At 40.3% G+C, this 22,638-nt stretch overlaps 2 protein-coding genes across 9 annotated transcripts in view; one reads left to right on the top strand and one right to left on the bottom strand.

Annotated features, from left to right (window-relative positions):
- Nucleotides 1–16,841, top strand: part of DNAJC24 (DnaJ heat shock protein family (Hsp40) member C24) — a 50,682-nt gene extending 33,841 nt beyond the window's left edge. For all 4 annotated transcript variants that reach the window (XM_082213205.1, XM_082213207.1, XM_082213204.1 and 1 more), the window contains 3 exons: nt 1,975–2,113; nt 13,923–13,991; nt 15,484–16,841. In XM_082213205.1, coding sequence (XP_082069331.1) covers nt 1,975–2,113; nt 13,923–13,991; nt 15,484–15,608 — 333 coding nt within the window. In that variant the 3' untranslated portion in view covers nt 15,609–16,841. The remainder of the gene's footprint in view (nt 1–1,974; nt 2,114–13,922; nt 13,992–15,483) is intronic.
- IMMP1L (inner mitochondrial membrane peptidase subunit 1) overlaps nt 16,546–22,638 on the bottom strand; it is a 33,203-nt gene continuing 27,110 nt past the window's right edge. For all 5 annotated transcript variants that reach the window (XM_082212239.1, XM_082212242.1, XM_082212243.1 and 2 more), the window contains 2 exons: nt 19,386–19,496; nt 16,546–16,805 (listed from right to left, as the gene is read on the bottom strand). In XM_082212239.1, coding sequence (XP_082068365.1) covers nt 16,737–16,805; nt 19,386–19,496 — 180 coding nt within the window. In that variant the 3' untranslated portion in view covers nt 16,546–16,736. The remainder of the gene's footprint in view (nt 16,806–19,385; nt 19,497–22,638) is intronic.

The following is a 22,638-nucleotide window of genomic DNA, read 5'->3' on the forward strand; positions in this document are numbered from 1 at the left end:
GAAAGCCTGTTTGTATGCTAAGATGTAAGACTAGGATCTCCTGAGCTGGATCAGGGTAGTGAAAAAAGGCAAATCATTATAGAAATGTGAAGTAGTTAACTATTTTTTTTCATGGTTCGTGCCATTACATTAAAGGAGACCAAGTCACACATCCAAGCAGGTTGCTTTCCTCCTTCCAGAGAACCCCTTCGCTGTAGATTATGACATAGAATGAATATGGAGACAAATCTCCACTGCAGATATGTCTATAGTTCCAGTTGCATCTTTTGCAATAACTTGGGACCACATTTCACATTGAGACTTTGCCACACAATCCCTCCTTTAGGTGGGATCACATATAAAAAGAGATGGCCAGTTTGCATCTGTGAACAGATGTTGTCCTCCCAAGTCTAGGGAAAGATGTTGGAAGCACTGGGGACAGAGAAGGAACTTTCTATTGAAAGACAAACTTGGAAATCTCTGCCCATATTCCTAGTAGCTACTGAAAAGTAGTTGCCAAATGGTGTGAAGAAGACTAGTAAAGGTAAAGGTAAAGGTACCCCTGCCCGAACGGGCCAGTCTTGACAGACTCTGGGGTTTGTGCGCCCATCTCACATCTATTGGCCGGGGGCCAGCGCTGTCCGCAGACACTTCCGGGTCACGTGGCCAGCGTGACAAAGCTGCTCTGGCGAGCCAGAGCCGCACACGGAACGCCGTTTACCTTCCCGCTGGTAAGCGGTACCTATTTATCTACTTGCACCCGGGGGTGCTTTCGAACTGCTAGGTGGGCAGGCGCTGGGACCGAGCAGCGGGAGCGCACCCCGCCGCGGGGATTCGAACCGCCGACCTTTCGATCGGCAAGCCCTAGGCGCTGAGGCTTTAGCCCGCAGCGCCACCCGCGTCCCATGTGAAGAAGACTAGTTGGTCATTAAATCTAAGACTGTGCACACAATCCACACACAAAAAAAAGTCATGCCAAGCTATGTTTTTCTCCTTTATACATTACAAATTCTAAACCCATGTATGACTTTTTCATCTGGAATGGTGCTTGCTCAGAATTTTATACCTTAGCTTAAATAATCATTATGCTACCTTGTGGAGATGTTTTGAGTTAAGTTAACGGTAGGATATATGTTTTTAAAAGAATAAGTGAGAGAACTGTGACAAATGGCATTAGAATTTTAGGTTGTTTGGGGAGGTGGTTTCTTTTGGTGACACCTATACAAATACTAGAAATTCAGATCATTTCTTAATTTATTTACTAAAATGTAATTAATTTTACAATCCTGTGTTCAGCAAAACTAATGCAGAAATTACTGTATCATTTTGCCCTTACGCATGTTACCTTTTAGCCCTGTCCCCAAACATTATTTCAAAACTGAAAACAGCACAAAATGTTGTATCCAGTGACCCATGACTTTAGAAATTTGGAAAGGCTTTTTATTCACTGGGTTGGAATAAATTAAAGATGGTGAATGATAGATTAAAAATAGAATTACATTTATGGTAAATTTATATCCTATTTTGTATCTTCTGTTGACTGTTTCAACGCCAAAACCTACATATTAAAAAAGTAACCACAGAAAAATTGTATGTTATTTACATTAGGCTAAAAAAATTAATGTTAAATCAAAATAGTCTTCCCCTTACTCCTATTTTTTATTTTTATTTGTGTGTACCTATTTCTGTTTGCATTAGTCATTCTCTCTAGGTAAATTGTCCATAAGACCAATGATTCCATCAGCAAATTATCCAGAAAATGCTGTCAGTGCACATTGTGACATTTGTGCCACTGGTGTATTTGCTGCTATTCCAGTGGTCTAATTAACCTGGCAGCAATCTCTTGTGGCCAATGCTGCTTCCTTTGTTTGTTTTCCTTGGCACCATAGTTCAGACCTATACATCCTCCATACACTTAAAATAGATCTCATATTTACTATTGATTTCCCCCTTCCATCCCCCCTCCCCTTCCCCTTTCCTTCTTTTGATTGGCAGTATCATCCAGACAAACAGAACGCAGATGTGCCAGCAGGAGAAGTGGAGGCGCGCATGCAGAGGTTCATCGAAATTGATCGAGCGTGGAAAATTCTAGGGAATGAAGAGACAAAAAAAGAGTATGACCTGCAGCGGCGTGGTAGGTTCCTGCCAAGGAGTGCTGTAGTAGTAGCAGCAGCAGCTTTTGAGAGCAGAAGCTGGAGTGGTAGCTCAGTGGTCTTTTTTCAAAATGCTTTTTGTTTGACCGAAACACTTCATTTGCTCTTACCCACTTCCATATTTAGATACATTATTTATACTGATTACTCCATCTCCATTAAGCAGTAAAAACACTAAATTACTTTTGACAAAGCATTAGGTGGTAGCTGTTATACTAATTCTAATGAATGTAGAACTTGGATGATAATAATGACTTAGTTTAGCCATTTCTCATTTGACAGTATTTAAAGCAGTTTCGTTAAATGTTCTTAATTACTTAAGTTATGCCCTTTGCTACATTCTGTTGCTGCATTTTAGATACAGGTTTTGAGTAATCTGTGTCAAAGGTATACTGCCGCATATTTATAAACACTTCACAGTCATTAAAGTGTATTCTTTCTACCAGTCTTTAGGAATTGAGCACATTTCAGAATATTTCTCATAATGCATCCCTGGTATAAGCGTCTAAGGAAGCAAGTTATATTCCAGTTAAATGCATTAACCAGGCAGTTCCAGCACGCGCGCACACACACACACATATATGTACATCTTGGGGAAAATAGCATCTTAAAACAGTGACAGGCTGTTGTGAGAAAGAAAGGGGAAAATGTAGGTCAGGTCTGTCACACATGGGCTACCATTACATGAAGTGATAGGCTGTCTTTCTGCTCTGGCCTCAGGATAGGAGTCCCTCAGCCTTCCATTAGAACCTTCAATAAATGTATATCCACCCTACATGTTAATGGGGGGAGTCAATAATAGTGTATTGCCTGTGGGGAAAACACTCAGTCGCACTCTGCGGTAACACACTCTGGTCCAGCATTGACGTGTAGCTACCACCACTTTTCAGTGTGCCTGATAAAAGCTCACTGTCTCTGCAGCATGTTATTGAATTCCCTTCCATTGTACGCTGGCACACCATCAAACCTTTCTCTCTCTTGCTGTTTTAAGTTCCCTGCTGTTAAGGTTGCCACAATTTTATTTGAGAAACAAAAGCTTAGTCAGCGTGGCTGGCAGATACACATAATCAACGGAATAATATACGGCGTATACAAGCTTATTTTTTTAATCATGAATTATTTGGTGTCTATCGTTTTCTCTTTTTTCAAAATGTGCTATTTGGGATGTTAGATGTTAAACTGAAATGAGCAAAATTATTTTTGAGCTAGTTTTATTTTTGGCTTGTGGCTTAATAGAAAGAGCAGCTGGTTTTGCCAAGAGAGAGAGGGAGAGAGACTAACTTGGAGCTGGGGTTAAGAAATTTCCCTTGTGTAAAAATTGGCAGAAATGTATTTGTTTATGCTCTGTCCATTTTGTAGTTAGACTTTGAGATACACACTCTAGCATAAAAGTCAGTCCAGTCAATTAAGCTTTATGTCCTTACAAGTAATGCACAGAAAATGACAGTTAATGCGTATTTTAATTTTTGAGGTTGTGAAGCTTTTTCAGATTTGCTTTTTTTAATGTTTCGGGCTGTTACCCATTCAGATAAGCAAAGCGTGTGGAATTTGCTTTGATTGAAATCTACAGGCATTGATTCTGTGCAACCTTTGTTTTTCTAGTGAGGCTTGAAGGGACTTGGAAAAGAGAGATTGGGCAGTAGCAGTGGCTGTGTAACTTCCGATGCGATTGGTGGAGTGTCAGCAAGGATGCATATAATACACAACTTTTGGTTTTAGCTAAAGTTGATGTGTTGTTGCAGTATACCAAAACAATTTTATTGAAAGGAATTGATTTAAAGGAAAGCAACTAATTTTAAATCCATTGGGATCTATTGGGCATTTATAGCCCTGTTCTTCCAAAACAATACTTGCTGCTGTTAAAGTGATTACTGAAAATGGGAAGCTTATTGACAAATCTGCCTGATAGTTCCATAGTTGAGAACAACTGCCCAAATTAGGAGTGAGTGGATGACACAGGGTGCAGCAATGGGCACTGCCACAAGAGAGACTAGCTTTCTCAAACAGCATTATGGTGAGTCTTCTGCCAGGCTTGACAAGCCTCAGGCTTTCTCTCAGAGTTGGAGAGGTTGGATGAGAATTGTCCCCACAGCAGCACTTCAGAGGCACTTGCAATGGGGAAGAGCTGGAGCTCCCAACACATGCTTTCTGTGCAAAAATTTCAATTCCCATCATATCTCAAGGAAGGTCTGGGCAAACAAATTGTGTTGAAAACCTGGAGATCCATTGCTAGTCAGTCTACCAATATTTATAGAACAGCTTCCCATGTTTGAGATGATCACTGCTCCCTCCTTAGCTCCTCAGTTGGTAGGAAGTCTGGGATTTGATTTGTCTCTGTGCTTCTGGCACAGTGCCTGAAAGCCATTTGCTCACTCCCACCCTCCCTTCAGCTTGAAGCTAGCAGGCAGAATTGGGACTGCACTTGCAATTGTGCTGGGTTTTGGAAGCCTTTGGAAGATTCTGGGAAGGATTCCACACATCGCTCTTCGTTTCCAAGATGGGGAAGATGAGAGGATTTCCCGGCTTCTTATTTTTCTCGTAGAAAAGCACTGGTTGTTGAGGGGGTTGGGTGAACAGTGGGTAAAGGAGAGCTTTGAGCTAACAGAGAAGATGGGATTGGCAAACGGGAAGTTGTAAGCTGAGATGGAGGTGTTGAAGGGCTGGGGTTGAAGGAGTTGTTGAGGGATGAGAGGGTAGAAGGGGGTGGGGGATTAAAGAAGCTGTGAGGGGTTGGGCAAGGTGTAAGTGGAGGGTGTTGGGGAGTTGGTGAGGGTGGCAGGTAGGGAGGGATGGTGAACGGGGGCGACAGCCCCTAATATTTACACACAATAACAAAAATCTCAACCTGTTTTATTATGATGATAATTTAAAAATGACAACCAAATGCTCAAGAAAACTAATTCTGATTGCAGTGTTATAACACAACCATTCCTAAACAAGCCCCTCTGAATTGTGATAGAATCGTGAACTGAGAATTGGCCATTTTATTTGTTTAAATTATTTTTATTGTATACTACAATTTCATTATAAAAAATCAAAACAGTTTACACCAATTATATACACACAATAAAAACCATATAAAGTTTTAAAATTGCAAATCATCAGTTGACTAGATATAACTGAATATAATCTAATATAAATTATTGTGAGGAAAAGTCGGAAGAAGAACATAAAAATGAATTTATTCTGATCTTCCAGTCTAAATGGTGTGATTTTGCAGTTCTGTGAAATATATGTATTGATCAAGCTGCATCTCATGAATCTTTCTCAGGTGCTAGAATAAGAAAGTAAATCTGACGCTGCTCAATTAATTACTATTTCTAGAGCTGGACTTAAGGGAAGGGTTCTTGCCATTAGGACTTACAAGCTCCCCCTGCCCTACCAGGAGAGTTTAGTGGGTTTCAGGCAAGGTTCAGCCTGAATGGTAGCAGTGTATTCGTGGCCCTACAGCGTTCATAAACATGTACATCATACTCAAACTATATATTAGCACAACATCAACAAATTACAGCAAGCATCTATCCCCCTCTTCCTCTTCTTGTATGGCTTTTAGTTTTGCTTAACAGGGGCTGTTCTTCTTTCCCCCTGCCCCACCTTCTGGAGCAAGGCTTTGGGGAGGGAAAAGACCCCTGACTGAAACCCTGGAGAACCAACTGCTGCCAGTCAGTGTAGACAATACTGAGCTAGACTTTCTGGCAAAGTGTTACTGAAGTGTGCTTCTAATAGTTATGTAATGCTGTTTAAAAGATTCCCAGCATCCCTTTTAATTGTCTTGAATTTTCGGCTTGTAAGACATGCAATGAAGAACCTCCAGTCCATGGGCCAACAGGTAGACTTGTGAGGCCCTTTTCCTTCATGTCCGTCATCTGACAGACATAAAGGTGGAGTTAAATCCTGTGTTGGCTATGTGTGCCTGTCCCCAGCTACGAACAGAAGTGTGCATCCCAAGTGAGCAGAGTTCAACCTTTCTCATCTACTGATGAATAGGACTTAAATTGTGCTCAGGTCAGCAGGATTCCATGCAAACCTGATTATACCAGAGTCTCCTGCTAAAATGGAGTCCATCCATCCCCCATAATTTTAGCACTCAACCCTGATAAAACACAGGGGGGCTTCCCTTTTAGCCGCGTCTGATGCGCCCTCCTCACTGAATCAGTAAAGAACTGCATATCCACTCACTATGTAGTATTACTTAAAATTCAGAGAGACATCTAAGGACACACAATATAAAATCAATATTTATTTAGAAATAGAAATTTTTAGATACAGTGGTACCTTGGGTTAAGAACTTAATTCGTTCTGGAGGTCCATTCTTAACCTGAAACATTCTTAACCTGAAGCACCACTTTAGCTAATGGGGCCTCCTGCTGCCACCGCACTGCCGCACAATTTCTGTTCTCACCCTGAAGCAAAGTTCTTAACCTGAGGTACTATTTCTGGGTTAGTGGAGTCTGTAACCTGAAGCACCTGTAACCCGAGGTACCACTGTATAACCCATTGTACAGATTACCAATTTACTACACAGCTTCACCAGTGCCATCCAAGTGGTAACATGTATATGGTGAACCCTTGGTAAATGTTCATATGGATCCACTTTTTACATTCTGTGGATTTCCATAGCTTTGTTCTTGTTCTCCAACTTCTCCTGCAAAGAGAAGGCAGAAAGGACATATGGGAGGTTCTCAAAGGTCTCTCATCCATTGTAACAGCCTGGCATACTGAGTCCTCAAGCACACAGATTTGAGTTGTGTTGGAGATAGAACAAGGCTTTGCTATGGTCTATGAGTGATAGACTTCAAATTTTCTGGAATATACAGTGGTTGGTTCAGTTGTGATACATTATTGCCCAAATTCCATAAGTGTCATTAAAATAAATCTAAGTCTTATTACATATATATTGGCAAAGAACAACAGAGTGTGTAATCCATGAAATTAGATAGAAAAGATAGAAGGAACTGAAGATGGAAAACTCTTATTAGTATTTTTGACTGGTTCCATCTACTGTAGCATTTCTTCTAGTGATTTGGAGCATCAGCATAATTGCCAAGATGGATTAAGTTGATAAGAGAAGATAAAGCTTCCTCCCCCCTCATTCTCATTTATTACTATTTCAGTCTTAGATGTAAGTGGGTTAACTTTGTTTTAATATATATCTATTTAATGTACTGGAGGTGTTCAGAATAGGTTAGGTCAAAGAGGTTTTATTGATCCAGTAATTATATCTAACTTGTCTGATTTGTTTTAATTGCCTTCATTAAGATTAATTTAGATGAAACTCATTCCCTGGAGATCTATAGTGTAGTTTTCAGGTAAAATTAGAATCACAATTTAATGTTGCAAAAAGGAGGCAGAGACCACAGGCCAACTTGATACTGGATAATCGGCCGCTAATTAATGAATTGCATGGGGGGGAAATCATGCTTTAATATTAAAGTGCTAATTAGATTTTTTTCACCAATACATGAGGGCAGTTAAAATAAGTGTTTAATTTCACTACCAATACATTATTCATAGTTAACTACTATGGTAGCAGACTGGTTGCACCAAAATGAGGAACATCAGGATAACCTTTGTTCTAAAACAGTTTGTAACAAATGCATGCATACTACTCCTGACAGAATGTGGACCACAATTGCCAAGTTACAGTATTTTTTTTGCAGTTTAGCATGGTACTATCAAATTCAGATTACTAGTTGAGAGCTGCTTTCTTCACAGATTGGCATTCATTTTAGATTTGACTTAGCTCCTTTCCAGTATTCTCTGTAACCAGTAATCTGAGATGATAAACTGGGTATCGTGAATTAGTATTCATTTGCTCATAGAACATTGTATACCAAAGCACAATTGTGATCAAAATATTATATAGCACCAATGTGATTTTAAGTATCTATATTAGTTCTAAATCAAGGGTGGGTAGCATCCCTTCCATGGGTCAAATGAGGTCCTCCAGGTCTTTCTATCATCCTAGGCCATGCCCCTCACCATCCTTGATCTGTACCCTCATTGAGTGCCTTTGCTTACCTGGAATATGTCAATGAACTGAGATACTGCCTCTTGCTTGCTTGAACGGATAGCTGTGTGTGCAGAAATCTGACTTGCATGGCAGGGATTTAGCTTACTGTACATGGAAAGTAGCCACATGTGTTGCATTAGCCACTTTTGGCTTTGGCCCTGGCCACCACTACCATACAGCCCCAAGACTGACTATGAGAGATTGTGACCATTGGACTGGTGCAAATTCCCCATTTTTAAAAAAAGTGTTGGGGAAAATAAGGAACTCTAATATTCCAAAGTATTCATAGCTGTGACCATGCACAGAACTAGCTGTATAGTGGTATCCTAAGCAAGGCAAATGGAACAAACTGTTCCGTTATTTTGTTTCTTTCCAAGTTTACATCATTTTGCTAGAGTGTAGTTCAGGCAAAGGCAAACTCTGCCCTCCAGATGTTTTGGGACTACAATTCCCATCATCCCTGACCACTGGTCCTGTTAGCTAGGGATGTTGGGAGTTGTAGTCCCAAAACATCTGGAGGGCAGAGTTTGCCTATGCCCGGTGTACTTGATCCAGTAGGGGCTGAAGCTGTTAACTGATAAATCTGATAAATCACTTACCACCCTGTTACACTGTGTCTACTCATTTTGCAAGGTATACCTATATGAGATCAGACCTAGCTGTTACTATTTTCTCCTAGCTTTGTTTATTAATCTGTAAAGGGTAAAGGCAAAAAGCTGGGAGAGAATAGATCAATATACAGTGGTACCTCGGGTTACAGATGCTTCAGGTTACAACTCCACTAACCCAGAAATAGTACCTCGGGTTAAGAACTTTGCTTCAGGATGAGAACAGAAATCGCATGGCGGCGGCAGCAGGGAGCCCCATTAGCTAAAGTGGTACCTCAGGTTACGAACAGTTTCAGGTTAAGAACGGACCTCCAGAACAAATTAAGTTCTTAACCCAAGGTACCACTGTATACAGAAGTTGTATATGATCAGAAATATACCTACTACATAAGGCACGTGGGGATATGGACAAACATGACAGGCGAACTATGGTTCATACTTCTGAAAGAAGCCCATTCTTCATTAGTCTTGAGGCAGCAATTTTTAAATAGTAGGGAGTTGCAGCTAAAAGTGTGCCAATCTTGGATATTGCCACATGTATATACCGTATTTTTCGCTCCATAAGACACACTTTTTTCCTCCTAAAAAGTAAGGGGAAATGTCTGTGCGTCTTATGGAGCAAAGCCAGCAAGAGCTGCTGCCACTGACACGCTCTGCGCAGCTCTGCCTTTAAAGCAAGAGCCACGCAGAGCATGGCTGCGGCTCTTGCTGGCTTTACAGCGAGGTGGGAGGAGCAAAGGGAGAGCCACTTACATGGCTCCTGCCCCAGCATCTCCTCCTCTTTTTGCTCCAGTTCTGGTGAGGCAAGGCAGCTGCCCGCCACAGGCACGCACAGATGTGAGCTCTCCCTCTCCCTTCCTGCCTTCCTTCCTTCCCTCCCTCCCTCTTCCAACTTGAATAAAATATTGGGGGGGCCAGGTAAGCCCCGCCTCACATACCGCAATTCAGCCTTTCTCAACCTGTGGGTCCCCAGATGTTGTTGAACTACAATTCCCATCGCCCCTAGGTAGCAAGGCCAGAGCTCAGGGAAGATAGGAGTCAAGGGATGATGGGAGTTGTAGTCCAACAACATCTGGGGACCCGCAGGTTGAGAACTGCGATCTCAAGACAAAGTGCATACACACTATATGAATGGCAATGCCCATCAACATGGGGGGGACGATGACTCCCTCAAATATTAAATGGGGGGGAGCGAAGGCATCTAGGCCTCTAGGAGTTGGCTGCTATGCCTAGGACAACTCAAGAAAGCAAAATGATGCATATGCTATAATATGGCTGGGGAAGCCCAGCCAGATGGGCGTGGTATAAATAATAATAATAATAATAATAATAATAATAATAATAATAATAATAATAAAAAATATCAATAAAATTTTAGGGTTATACCGGGTGGTTGTTTTTTACAGACTGTAGGTTGGCTATGTTTACTATGATGCCATTCGTTAAAGGTATGGTCAGCGCTCAGTGGTAAACATTGGAGATACTATACATTACTGACAGTTCCTTCATCACTGTATTTTCTTACAGAAAACCTCCCCATTCTGATAAGGATGATAAAGCAGAAAAGAGTGGCGTATAAGATTCCCTTTAAACTAGAGGTAGTAAAATATGCTAAGGAACATGGAAACAGAGCAGCGGAGAGACATTTTGGGCCACCACCAACTGAAAAAATGATAAGAGATTGGAGGAAACAGGAGGATCAGCTGCAAAAAGCAGATAAAAGCAAGCACACTTTTCGTGGAAATGCTGCAAAGTGGCCACAGTTGGATGTGGCCATGAAAGAATGGATCACAAATCACCGGAATAATGGCTTCACTGTCTCTACAAAAATGATAATATATGAAGCCAAACGCATTGCTGTAGAGGAAGGCATTCACGATTTTACTGGATCACCATCATGGTGCTACAGATTTATGAGGCGATGTGGCCTTGCCATGCGCACCAAAACTAGAATTGCACAAAAAATGCCAAAAGAATATGAATCTAAGATTCTATCTTTTCATAAATTTGTAATTGATGCTAGGAAGAGAAATGGGTTTGAAATTGGCCAGATTGGGAATATGGATAAAGTCCCGCTAACCTTTGATGTGCCATCTTATAGGACTGTTGATCTGAAAGGTGCCCAGACTATCACCATGAAAACCTCCAGACATGAGAAAACCCATTACACGGTTGTGTTGTCTTGCTGTGCAGATGGCACCAAATTGCCACCCATGTTAATTTTCAAAAGGAAAACATTTCCAAAAGAAGTGATTCCAAGTGGAATTGTTGTACATGTTCATGAGAAAGGATGGATGGACGAAAATGGAATGAGAGTATGGGTTGAACAAGTGTGGTCCAAACGTCCTGGAGGGCTTTTGAAAAAACCTGCCTTATTAGTTCTTGACCAGTTTAGAGCACATATTAGCGAAACTACAAAAAAGTGCTTTAAAGAAGTGAAGACTCATCTAGCTGTAATTCCTGGAGGTCTTACCAGCCAGTTGCAACCTCTCGACGTTTCCATCAACAAGCCATTTAAGGTCTTTATGCAAGAAGAGTGGAACAAATGGATGGCTGCTGGTAATCATGATCTGACACCTACTGGACAAATGAGGAGGCCCACTATCACACAAGTTTGTGAATGGGTGAAAACATCATGGCACTCGGTGAAGGAGGAAATTGTTGTCCGGTCATTCAAAAAATGTGGCATTAGCAATGCTTTGGATGGAAATGAAGATGGTATTTTATATGAAGATAGCGAAGAAAGTGATTTCTGTGATTGTGAGCAACTGAGCTTCATAAATTCTGACTCTAGCACAGATGAATTCTTGGAGTTTACAGAAGACTAGAAGAGTGCTCGAACCTTAGTCTCTCTTCATTTGTTAATGACAGTGATGGTGGTTCTTAATGCCACTGTTGACTGCTGTTCACTTTACATGGTTATAATATGATTCTGATATACCGGTTGTTTATTAAATAGTTTAGTTTAGTACAACATTTGATTCAGAATTTTTTGTTTGTTTTCCTCCTCTAAAAACTAGGTGTGTCTTATGGTCGGGTGCATCTTATAGAGCGAAAAATACAGCATATACCAATTGCTTGTGTTTGAAAATAATTATAGAGTGTATAGAGGTACATGTATTGTAGTTCTCTCATAATAGAGGCATCTATATTCAGGTTTGCGAAGGGGGGAAAGTAGCTTCATACTGGGCACTGGGTATAGGACTAGATGGGTGGATTTCAAATTTGAGAGCTTGAGGAATTATACATCTTGCACAGAACCCGAGCGTTCCCAATCAATATATCTACCATGGAACCTGGTGTTTCAGAAAAATAAATAAATGAAACTTATTGACCTAGGAGCATGGAGGGTGGGACGAGTACATTTTACTAGGGTCCAGAAGGGGTGTGCAACCACGTTTTCAGGAGGAAAAAATGAGGCTTGATTGAAATTCATCCTCGGCTCTTCCCTCGCCGGTCCTGAATGGAGCCTTTAGAAGGGTCCCGTATGCTCAGAGACCTTGCACCTGTCCATTGGGAGAGATAGGAAGCCCAGAACACTTGTTCTTTAGATGTCCCTTTTATAAAGAGGCACATAGTAAGATCATGGATCCCCTACTGGTGAGGCTCGCCGACCTCCCGCAAAAGCAAAAATTTGACCTTTTGCTGTTGGGCAAAGATCAGAAGATGGCCTGGATTGTCACCAGATTCTGTCTACAGATCTGTAGGCGCAGACCATCGGCCAACTCAAAATAGTCCGGCATGGAAAGCCCCAAACACGGTTCCATGGGTGATTTTGAGTCAACTCCCTGAGACAGTTTATTGTTGTACATTGTTTCTAAATTTAGTGTTGTATATTGTTTTAATTGTCTGTTTTTACCATATTTGCATAGCAGTTTTTAACGTTGTGAGGGTCCTCTATTTAAGAGGCTTCTACTCTGCAGCCTCTTATAGTTGTTTTATCTGCGAGTCTTTTAGTTCTTATGCTCTTACAGTTGTTTTAACTGCATGACTTTGTTGGTTTTTAGCTCTTATCTGTTTTAATTATTAGTTTTTTATCCATCCATTATCTGTGTTTAATCTTGTATTTTATTTGGATGTTTTAATGTCTGTTTCCTTGTCCTCATTTGCCCTAACAATTATCGGTCAAAAATCCCAACTGCTATTTTATCTATATGCTTTTCTTAATCCTGGTCTGTGACTGTAATAAAGTTCATTCATTCATCCTTGGATATGTTGGTGCAAACTTAATTCTCAATATCTATATGTAGCGGTCAGATCTTATGAATGGTTGGATATTAAGCTGTGTTAGAAGAAGCAACATTCTCAACCATAAATGACTATGCCCTGTGGAGAGAACTTATACAGGAATTTCTAGTGCATTTTGATGCCCCCCACCCGCATGTTTGCTTCAAGCCCTGGCGTTCTTACATTTGAAAGGCACATAGGAAGCTGTCTTATACCACTCGAATTGTCATGAGCAGAAATGTTCTCATCACCTGCTGCCTGATCTTTTTTAGACTGAAATCCTAGGGTGCTCTACACAGCATTTGTCAGTACAGCCATGTACAGTGTAATGAATATAAATGTTTGCTGCTCTGTGTTTGGCTCAAAATTAAAATCAGGCAGGCACAAAACACAAGGAGCTTGAACTTGTGACTTCCTGTTGATGTTCAAGGACATGAGTGTGTAGAGAAGCAGATGAAAGCTGAAAGGGCCTTGTTCCATTCCTTAAGAAAGCTTTAACACTTTTGACTCAAGTAACCACCCCAAACCCTGATGTAACTTAAATATTAAAAACGTTTGGGCACTCTGTAATTATTTTTCCTACCAAGCAAGAGCTTAAGTCTTTCCTGTCCTCTCTTGCTTCCATTCATTTATTGTAAGAAGTGAGGTGGAGTCAACTTTTGAGATTTGCCTGCTTACCAGTTCTTTCCAATAGTGAAGCACATAGGCTGTAATATGTCCTTTTATAAAAGTTCTTGATTGAACGTATTTAGGCACTGTGTTTTATTACTGTTTTATACAAGGTTTGAATTAACTTTATGCTGTAAGTTGTTTTGGACTTCTGTGTGAAAAGCAACAAATATAATAAAGTTTATATGACTATGAACTTGCAGCCTCTTGTGTCACACTGAATGCCTGTTTTATTTTCTCTATTCAAACTGAATGCCTGTTTTATTTTCTCAGAACATGAATTAACCCAAGGATGGCCTGTGGATGCTCAGGTGTCACTTGAAGATATGGCCTGGAATCTCAGTAAGATACCATGTGAAACTGGTTGATAAGTCAACTGAATAGTTAATGTAGGAATAAGAAGAGTCCTGCTGACGGGCCAAGGATCCATCTAGTCCATCCTTTCTCCACCTATGGGTCCCCAGATGTTGTTGAACTACAACTCCCATCACCCCTAGCTAGCAAGGCCAGAGCTCAGGGATGATGGGAGTTGTAGTCCAACAACATATGGGGAACCACAGGTTGAGAACCGCTGATCTAGTCTAACCTGTTTCCAAGAGCAGTGGAGCTGTGGAGAAGCCCAGAAGCAGGGCATGAAGACAACAGTCCTTCACTGCTGGCTGCATCCTTGAGAATGGGTATTCAGAGACAGTCTCTGTCCCTGGAGTTTCAATTGATCAATCAGCCATATCAACCATGATATTGTCTAAGCTCCTTTTAAAGGTATAGATGCCAATGGTTCTCATACTTTATGGCAGTAATTCCATATATTATGTATTGTGTGAAGTACTTCTGTCCTGAATCTTATGGCAATCAGTTTCATTGAGTAACCCTTAGTTCTAGGGTTAGGAGAGGAGGAATGTTTCTCTCATTCAGTTTAAAAAACCACTGCCATACAACCTTCAGCTGTATTTTTCTAAACCTAAAAATCCAGAAGTTTCCCTTCATTATTTTGATTGCCTGTTTCTGATGGTGCTTTGTGATAAGGAAGCCTCTATTGTACCACACACATCATAGACTTACAGAAATGCATTACGATACTAGGCATTTAGTTTTCAATGACATTTTCTAATGACACATAGCTTTGCATATGCACAGCTTGGTGTGAAGTTTTAGTTGCTAGGCAATTTTTTTGGTTAGTAGTATGAAATTTAGAGGAGCTGCTTTTTGCTGAATTCTGAAGGGGTTGTAATCATGCAAGCAGATGCAAGAAGACAACTGAAAATAATGGTTAAGTCATTAATGCATTGAAGCCTACATATACAATTGTTTTACTATGGTTTTCTTCTCTGAAGCTCCTACAGAGATTTGCGAGGAAACTTAAATCTCATCCCTCTTCTGACCTGGGTCAGCAAAGCTGTTCCACGATAATTTAAAAAATACAACAGAATGACATACAAATATAGAACATTATATATAACATACTCAGAGTAGGCCCATTGAAAATAATGAGCATGACTGAGTTAGGTCCATTAAATTTCAGTAGTTCTCAGCATTGTAAGAAACTATTTAGATATTGTAGCTTTTAAGAACTAGTCCAGTAATAAGGGTTTGTCTTGCTTTTTTTTGTAAAAGTATAATTTAACATTCTTATTAAAATCCTACCACATGGAGGAATTTTTCACATTAAGCATTTCCTACTACGTACAATGTAATTCAGTTGCAAAAATAGTTTACTATACATTTATGGTAGCTCTTGAGATGTAAGCTGACATACACACTTTGTAAGTAGCTTTTGGGTAGCATTCAAAACTGCAATGGAACTCATTACTGTTTCTGTGTATTGTTTCAACAGATGATCACTGTTATTCTCTCATATGTCGATGTGGTGGAAAATACACTGTCTCCCAAAAAGAAGCTGAAGAGGTTTCACTAGTATGCTGTGATACTTGTTCATTACTTATAGAGATTCTTCGATGACTCCGCAAAGGATATGGGAAACACAAAAGATGTATTGTGTTAGGCAACTAATGGACAATATGTCAGTAAATCCCATAGTAGAAAAATGCACAATAACTGTTAAGAACGTCAGTACAAACAAGTTTTCTTTCTGCATCAGAGATTCCTTTTTTAAAATCCATGCAAATTATGCTCCAAATGTCTTTTAATTTGAATTGTCCATATCTTAGTGTATGAGATTTAAACACTACATTTCTTCTGCTTGCACGAGTGAGCACCATTTAATGTTATCCTCCTATTCTGGTATCATGATTACTCCTTTCTGAGGATAATGCATCCTGTACCCAAGATGAACAGGACTTGGAATACTGATCTTAAACTGGAAAGTGGGCTTCTGAAAGCATACATTCTGCCATTTCAAAACCAATCCAGTACAATATGCAGTACAGTCGACTCACAACTTACGGAAGCGTTTCTGTTTGACATATGGAACAATCCCCCATCTCCTCCACCTGGGTGCCGTTTTGGGATTCTCTCAGCCCTCCAGAGTGGATTTGGGGGTGGTGTGGGGTGCACAGAGGAAAGAGAAGGGGAAAGCCATGCTCTGCTAGTAGGAGTGCTTGTGCTAGCTTCTTGCTAGTGTGGTGGATTAGTTCAATCCAGCCCCCAGAGCATACTAATCCCACTCTTTAAAGAACACTTGCAAAGAAGTTCCTAATAGGCTGGCACTTGCTTATTCCCAGCTTTTGAAAAATGTTACGCCTGTGAAATTGTATTGCCCTTTTTAGAAAAATTTGATAAACTTTCTAGTATATGCCATGTTACTTAACAACTGTCTGTTTAAAACTATAGGAAACCCTTGGCTTCAGGACTCCTACTAGTTCCTATATGTGTGGTTCTGAGGGGAAACACTTGCATGTTATGAGAACCATAATGAAAGAAGGCAGAGCTCCGTAAAACCGTCAGAAGGATTTATAAATGGGATAAATGGAAATTGTTATATATCTGAAGCAACATTATTTCCCAGTATTACAACCCTTACATCTACAAGGAACGTCTTGAGGTTCTTGTTTATTTTATATCAAAATACATTACTAGCCTTTTAAAAATTAGTAAAGAAATCAGCATAGATGACACTGCCTAAGTCACTTAGTCATTCCAAATTCTGTGACTGTTGGGACTTGCACGTAGGAATCCAAAATCAGTCGGAGGCCAGAGCTGTAAAAATAAAATGAATAAATTACTTAAGATATAGAGCAACCATCTTTTTTCTTCTGCTGCTTCTTCCTTGTCTCTTATTTCACCCTTTTCTCAGTTCAAGTGTTAAAGAGGAATAAACTGTGACTGCTGAAAGCAGAATTTTACCACTATGTATATCCATAACTTTGGTCCACTTATAACTGTTGTGATATGGAAGAGATTTTCCCCCATTTAAAGATGGTCACGTAGTACCAGAAGCAAAGAAACTGCATTATAGATGCACTGAGTTATGACTTCTGTCTCACCAATCCAGGTTGGAGGAGTTGGCTTTGAATAATTTTCATTAGTATCAGATGTGATTGGCCTATGTTGCAAGTGATGTGGTTAGGTCAGGCTTCCTCAAACTCAGCCCTCAAGATGTTTTGAGACTACAATTCCCATCATCCTTGACCACTGGTCCTGCTAGCTAGGGATCATGGGAGTTGTAGGCCAAAAACATCTGGAGGACCGAGTTTGAGGAAGCCTGGCTTAGGTCATAGGCATTCCTCTGAAAGCCAGGTATTCTACCTACAACAGTCAGTTGAGGTGTGGCTGAGGCAGGAATTAAGTCAAATAGGGGTAACAAGAGATGCTAACTAACAAAATGCAGTTGAAAAGGTTTTGACCTATAAAGCTTTAAATGGCTCAGGACCGCAATACCTCAAGGACCACCTATTTCCATATGAACCTACCCAGACCCTGAGATCACCTTCTGAGGACCTACTTCATGTGCTGCCTGCACGAGAGGTCTGGAGAGTGGCAACATGAGAATGGGCCTTCTCTGCAATGGCTCCTTCTCTGTGGAATGCTCTCCCCAGGGAAGTTCACCTGGCGCCTTCACTATACACCTTTAGGCGCCAGGCAAAAAGTTCCTCTTTAACCAGGACTTGGGCTGATTCACATCCAATGTCCTTTTAAAATGTGTTGGGAGTTGTTTTTGTTTATATTTTGATTATGTGTTTTGTGTTTTTATATCATGATTTTAGCCTGTGAACTGCCTGAGACCTGTGAGTATAGGGCGGCATACAAATTTAATAAATAACAACAAAACAACAACAACTTGATGATCCAGATAGTAATATACTCATGAGTTGTTAAGGAACTCAAAAGCTGCTGTGCTTCCAACAAAAATATGCAATACAGTACTATGAAGGCCAACCCAGTACATTTTACTTCCTAAAGCAGAGCACTAAATGGGGCTCCTCCTCTAAATTATTCAAGTTCAAAGTTTTGTTTGGTAGTTAAGGCAAAAAACACCACAAGTGACTAGAGTAGAAATAAAATAGCAATATATTTACTAGCTTTTCATGACACCCAAGTCAGGTGCCTACTTTAAAGGTAGGGCTAATTCTAAACCTTCCTAACATTTGTCTTCATATAGTAATAATAATAATAATAATAATAATAATAATAATAATAATAATAATGATTTATTATTTATACCCTGCCCATCTGGCTGGGTTTCCCCAGCCACTCTGGGCGGCTTCCAACAAAACACTAAAATACAATAACCTATTAAACATTAAAAGCTTCCCTAAACAGGGCTGCCTTCAGATGTCTTCTAAATGTTTGGTATTTATGTCTTCTAAAAGTTTGGTAGCTATTTTTCTCTTTATAGGAGGTTTAGAGGATTTCCAGCATAACACCATTTTTTCAAAAGGGGATCTAACACAAATTCAAAGCCTATTCACCAAGCTTCTTATCTAGGTAACTGATGGAAAGCATTTTTAAAGATAAGAGTTATTAAGTAAATAGAAGAACAAACTATGCTTAGAATATTTAGAATATTTCAAGACTGGACAGCATGTAAATATTGATCCAGTAGATAAAAGGTTGTTTTTTAAAAATAATAATCCAGGAACATTAAAGTCTTTCATCTAGGGCTGCTGAGTCAAGTTAGCTAGCAAGAAATTAGAGTGTGGGTCCTCTTATGAATCAATAACTGGGTTAAGAGACGTCAGGAAGAGAGGAATAAATGGAAGATTAAAAGCAGTGGGATTCATCAAGGATCTGTTTTGGGAGTCATGCAAGTGCCTGCTTGTGGAAGTGGAAAGGCATTCCACTTGCACCTGCCACATGCAGTTCTGTAAAGTACCCTAACAACTGATTCCAATTTTTCAGGAGGATCTGCCACATGGAGAGAGCTTGAACACCCCATTTTGTGCATTGCTTGTTGGGTCCAAGCCAATATTTTGAGGGGCATAGAACATTTCTTATATATTCGATGTGTTTTGAGAAGAGCCTGGAGAACAGAAATGTAGCTCCTTTCTAATGTTACATTTCCATATGCCGCCCATAAAAAGGGGCACAGCGACCTAAAGTAAAACAGATTTTATGTTCGCATTGTTGTTACGTGGGTGAGTTTCAGACTCGGTTGGCTAATGCTTTATGCATCTTTAAATGCAGTAGTCATTTGAGGAGATCATGCTCTCCTATAACATTTTAACACCCTGGTCCCTGTGCTTCACTAGATAATGAAAATGTCTCATCGTGGTAGTTCAGGGCCTCAAGACTTATAAAAACTGTCAAATTAACACATTTTAGATTGCAGGAGTATACCTTCAAGCAAATGCGTCCTTTTATCAACCCATATGGAACAGGACCGTAACACCTGGAATCTGTAGAATTCCTGAGATTATCACCTTCTAACCAAACATGTCCTTTAGGTACCTGAGAAAGATCAAAATTAAATAACAAATATATAGTGGAAAGACAATACGATTTTCCCCCACCAATACAATCTAATTTTATCCTTCAGCACACACATGCAATGAATTAATAATGTTACAGTTCTTTAAAACAGACATAGATATGAGAGAGAGATCCCCCCCCGAAGTATCTGTTCTTTCACGTGCTCCAAAAACACTAGTTTGTAACACAAAAAAACCTTCCAAATGAAGATGTAAGAGGTTAGGCCAATGTGACAGGGTCATTAATTTAATAGACTTCAAAAGAGGTCATTAGGATGTTGACTGAAAATCTGCCCTGCTGTCGCAGTAACAGCATGAACAGGGCAGCCACACACTCATCAACATCCTGGGGCCAGCACTAAGGCTAGACCTGTTAGTAAGCTTGTGATGAACTAAATGGTAATTGATTGTGACATCAATTACGAATAATCTCATCATTTTATCAGAGAGGGCTTGTCAAAGTTCTAATTAAGATCACAGTTCAGCCTATGTGCAGGCAGGATCCACAACACATAATATTGCAATAATGACCATCACAAACTGGCAAGTCTCTCCTTATAATTTGAAAATTAATGATGGTGACCTTATCATATGACAGAGACCTTTTACTGTCTATATGGACTGTGCATGAGCTATTATATTGCATGCCATAGGTCCAGCTTTAAACTGGCTCTGGGATAACTGAGAAGCAGTAGCACAACTGCATTAGTAACTAGAAAACATTTCAGAATTGTACACATTTATCCAAAACATACAGGACAAAACTCAAAATACACCATGCAAGGATTTTGACATTCATATACTAAAACAGCTAAATATTTTAGTTTGAGAAGCACACTAACGGGTAAGCCCTGCTGAAGACAGTTACTTCTGAGTAAAGAGTCATAGGATTGCACTCAATTTATTTAACTGTCACAGCCAACATGTTCGTCACGCTTAGATCCAGCCTTTGGGTTGCTTAAATCTTTTTGAAAAGATAATAAGCTTAATATTTAATCCATGACTACCTAACTCTAGTCTATCACATTTTTACAGCCAGGCAGTAAGTGGCCTTATTAATTTCAACACTAACATACCTGGAATTGACAAAGGGCTTGTTCGGACAATATTTGGCCCTGACTTCTATTCAAGCTGGGAGCAGAAGCAAGTTTCAGTCTCATTCTCTCACCACAATGAGAAGATAATGTGTGAACCAGGAAATCTGTTTATTTGAATAGGTTCTGTCTCCTAGACACTAAGTAAGACCTTTGAGGTCGAGCAGGCCCAAAGTCAATGCACTTAAAAGCAATTGGTTTTGTGTCACAATTAGGTAAATATTCAACTACGTTTTACACAAAGTAGACTCACAGAAATGAATGGACCTAACGTCATAATGTTCATTAATTCCAATGGGTCTAATGCAGGCATAGGCAAACTCAGCCCTCCAGATGTTTTGGGGCTACAACTTCCAGCATCCCTGACCACTGGTCCTGTTAGCTAGGGATGATGGGAGTTGTAGTCCCAAAACATCTGGAGGGCCAGGTTTGCCTATGCCTGGTCTAATGAGTAAACCTTAGCTGAATACCATCCTTAATAATGAAGATACAGACAACCACCATCATGGATGTTTTAGATTCCTGCAATTGCAGACTAGATGAGCCTCAAGATCCCTTCCAGCTCTACTATTCTGTGATTCTATGTCTTGGTCCAGAACAGGGATGGGGAATGTGATGGGTGAACATCCAAACAGGGTGCATTAAAGTGGTGGCAGAGGCAAAAGTGGGCATGGTGTAACACTTGACTTTGCACGGCATGCTATCCTCCAACCACACAAAAGTCTGAAGTTTCTGCGCACTCCTCCCTCACCTCCATCTCTTCAGTCAGACAAGAGGCATTATCACATTCAAAGACCCATTCCAGCTAGGCAAAAGCATTTGAGGAGACCACAGAGCTGGGCTGAAAAGGGGTGTGGTCTGTGGCGGGTGTGGCCAGACAGAAGCCTAGAGGGCTGCCCAACAAACCTTTCCTTGCTTTCTCTGGCAAGGCTGGATTATTAAGCCGCAATACGATTGCCCAAATGTGGCCCCTACTTTTTATATGCGAAGGTCAGGGCAGAGATGGGAGAGTTGGGTGGGGGAAGTATGGCAGCTTGCATAGCCAAGTCATCTAGGAACTGCTACTAAAGAAAGCTCCATCTGTAAGTACAATATCACATAATCTCTAGATTACGAGCACGTAAGAGACACTTTGATCTCTAGGGAGAGATGAGAACTATGTGATGGGCACACTTGATAATTTATTAGTAGCCCAGGCATGTAAAGCCACTGGCTATTCTGTGCACCTCTTCTGACATTAACCTAAGAGCAGGGGAGGCTATCCTATGGGGCTTTCAAGTGTCATTGGACTCTCAACTCCTATCAGCCCCAGCCAACATGACCAACGAGCAAGGATGAAGTTATAGTTGTGGCTTAACAACTTCTGGAGGCCGCAGGTTGCCCACTCCCGGAGTACCCTCTCCTGTTTTGCTCCAGTAATGTCAGAAGATCAGTACCATGTGGTGGAAGCCCATGTTGGGGCTACTTCCAGCTGCCACATCACCCTTCCTGGAAACTGAAGCAAAGCTGGTAAGCAGGTGAGTCAACACATGGAGCAACACATTGCAGAATTTTTCATATCCTAAAGATGACAGACAAGGTCTTACAGCTTAGCTGCCATGGCTTCCTGACCATCTTAGTCACTGAAAAGAACTTGCTGCCCTTCCTAGGAAATTTTAGTGACTACCAATATGTTTTGTGGCTACCGATACACTTAGTGACCACCTTACTCTTTTCTTTTCTTTTAATTTGATACTTTAAATGTTTTGTATTTTGTTGTATGCTGCTTGGAACAATGCTAAGAAAAAACTAGGCATATATTCTAAATTACTGAATATACACAAAATTACAAAGCTCCACAAAGAACTATTGTTGATTTATGTCTTAATCATTTTAATTTTAAGTATGAAAATCAAACATTTGCTTTTTAATTATTGTTTTTTCAAAAAGTGTTCACCGCTCTTTCCTCTTCAAAGGGTGGCCCAGCGCATTTTAACACCGCGAAGGATGCAGGGACTCCACCACCAAGGATATCAGAGCTCTGAGTTT

The sequence above is a fragment of the Podarcis vaucheri genome (assembly GCF_965113315.1).
Source record: "Podarcis vaucheri genome assembly, chromosome: 1".
NCBI lineage: Eukaryota > Metazoa > Chordata > Lepidosauria > Squamata > Lacertidae > Podarcis > Podarcis vaucheri.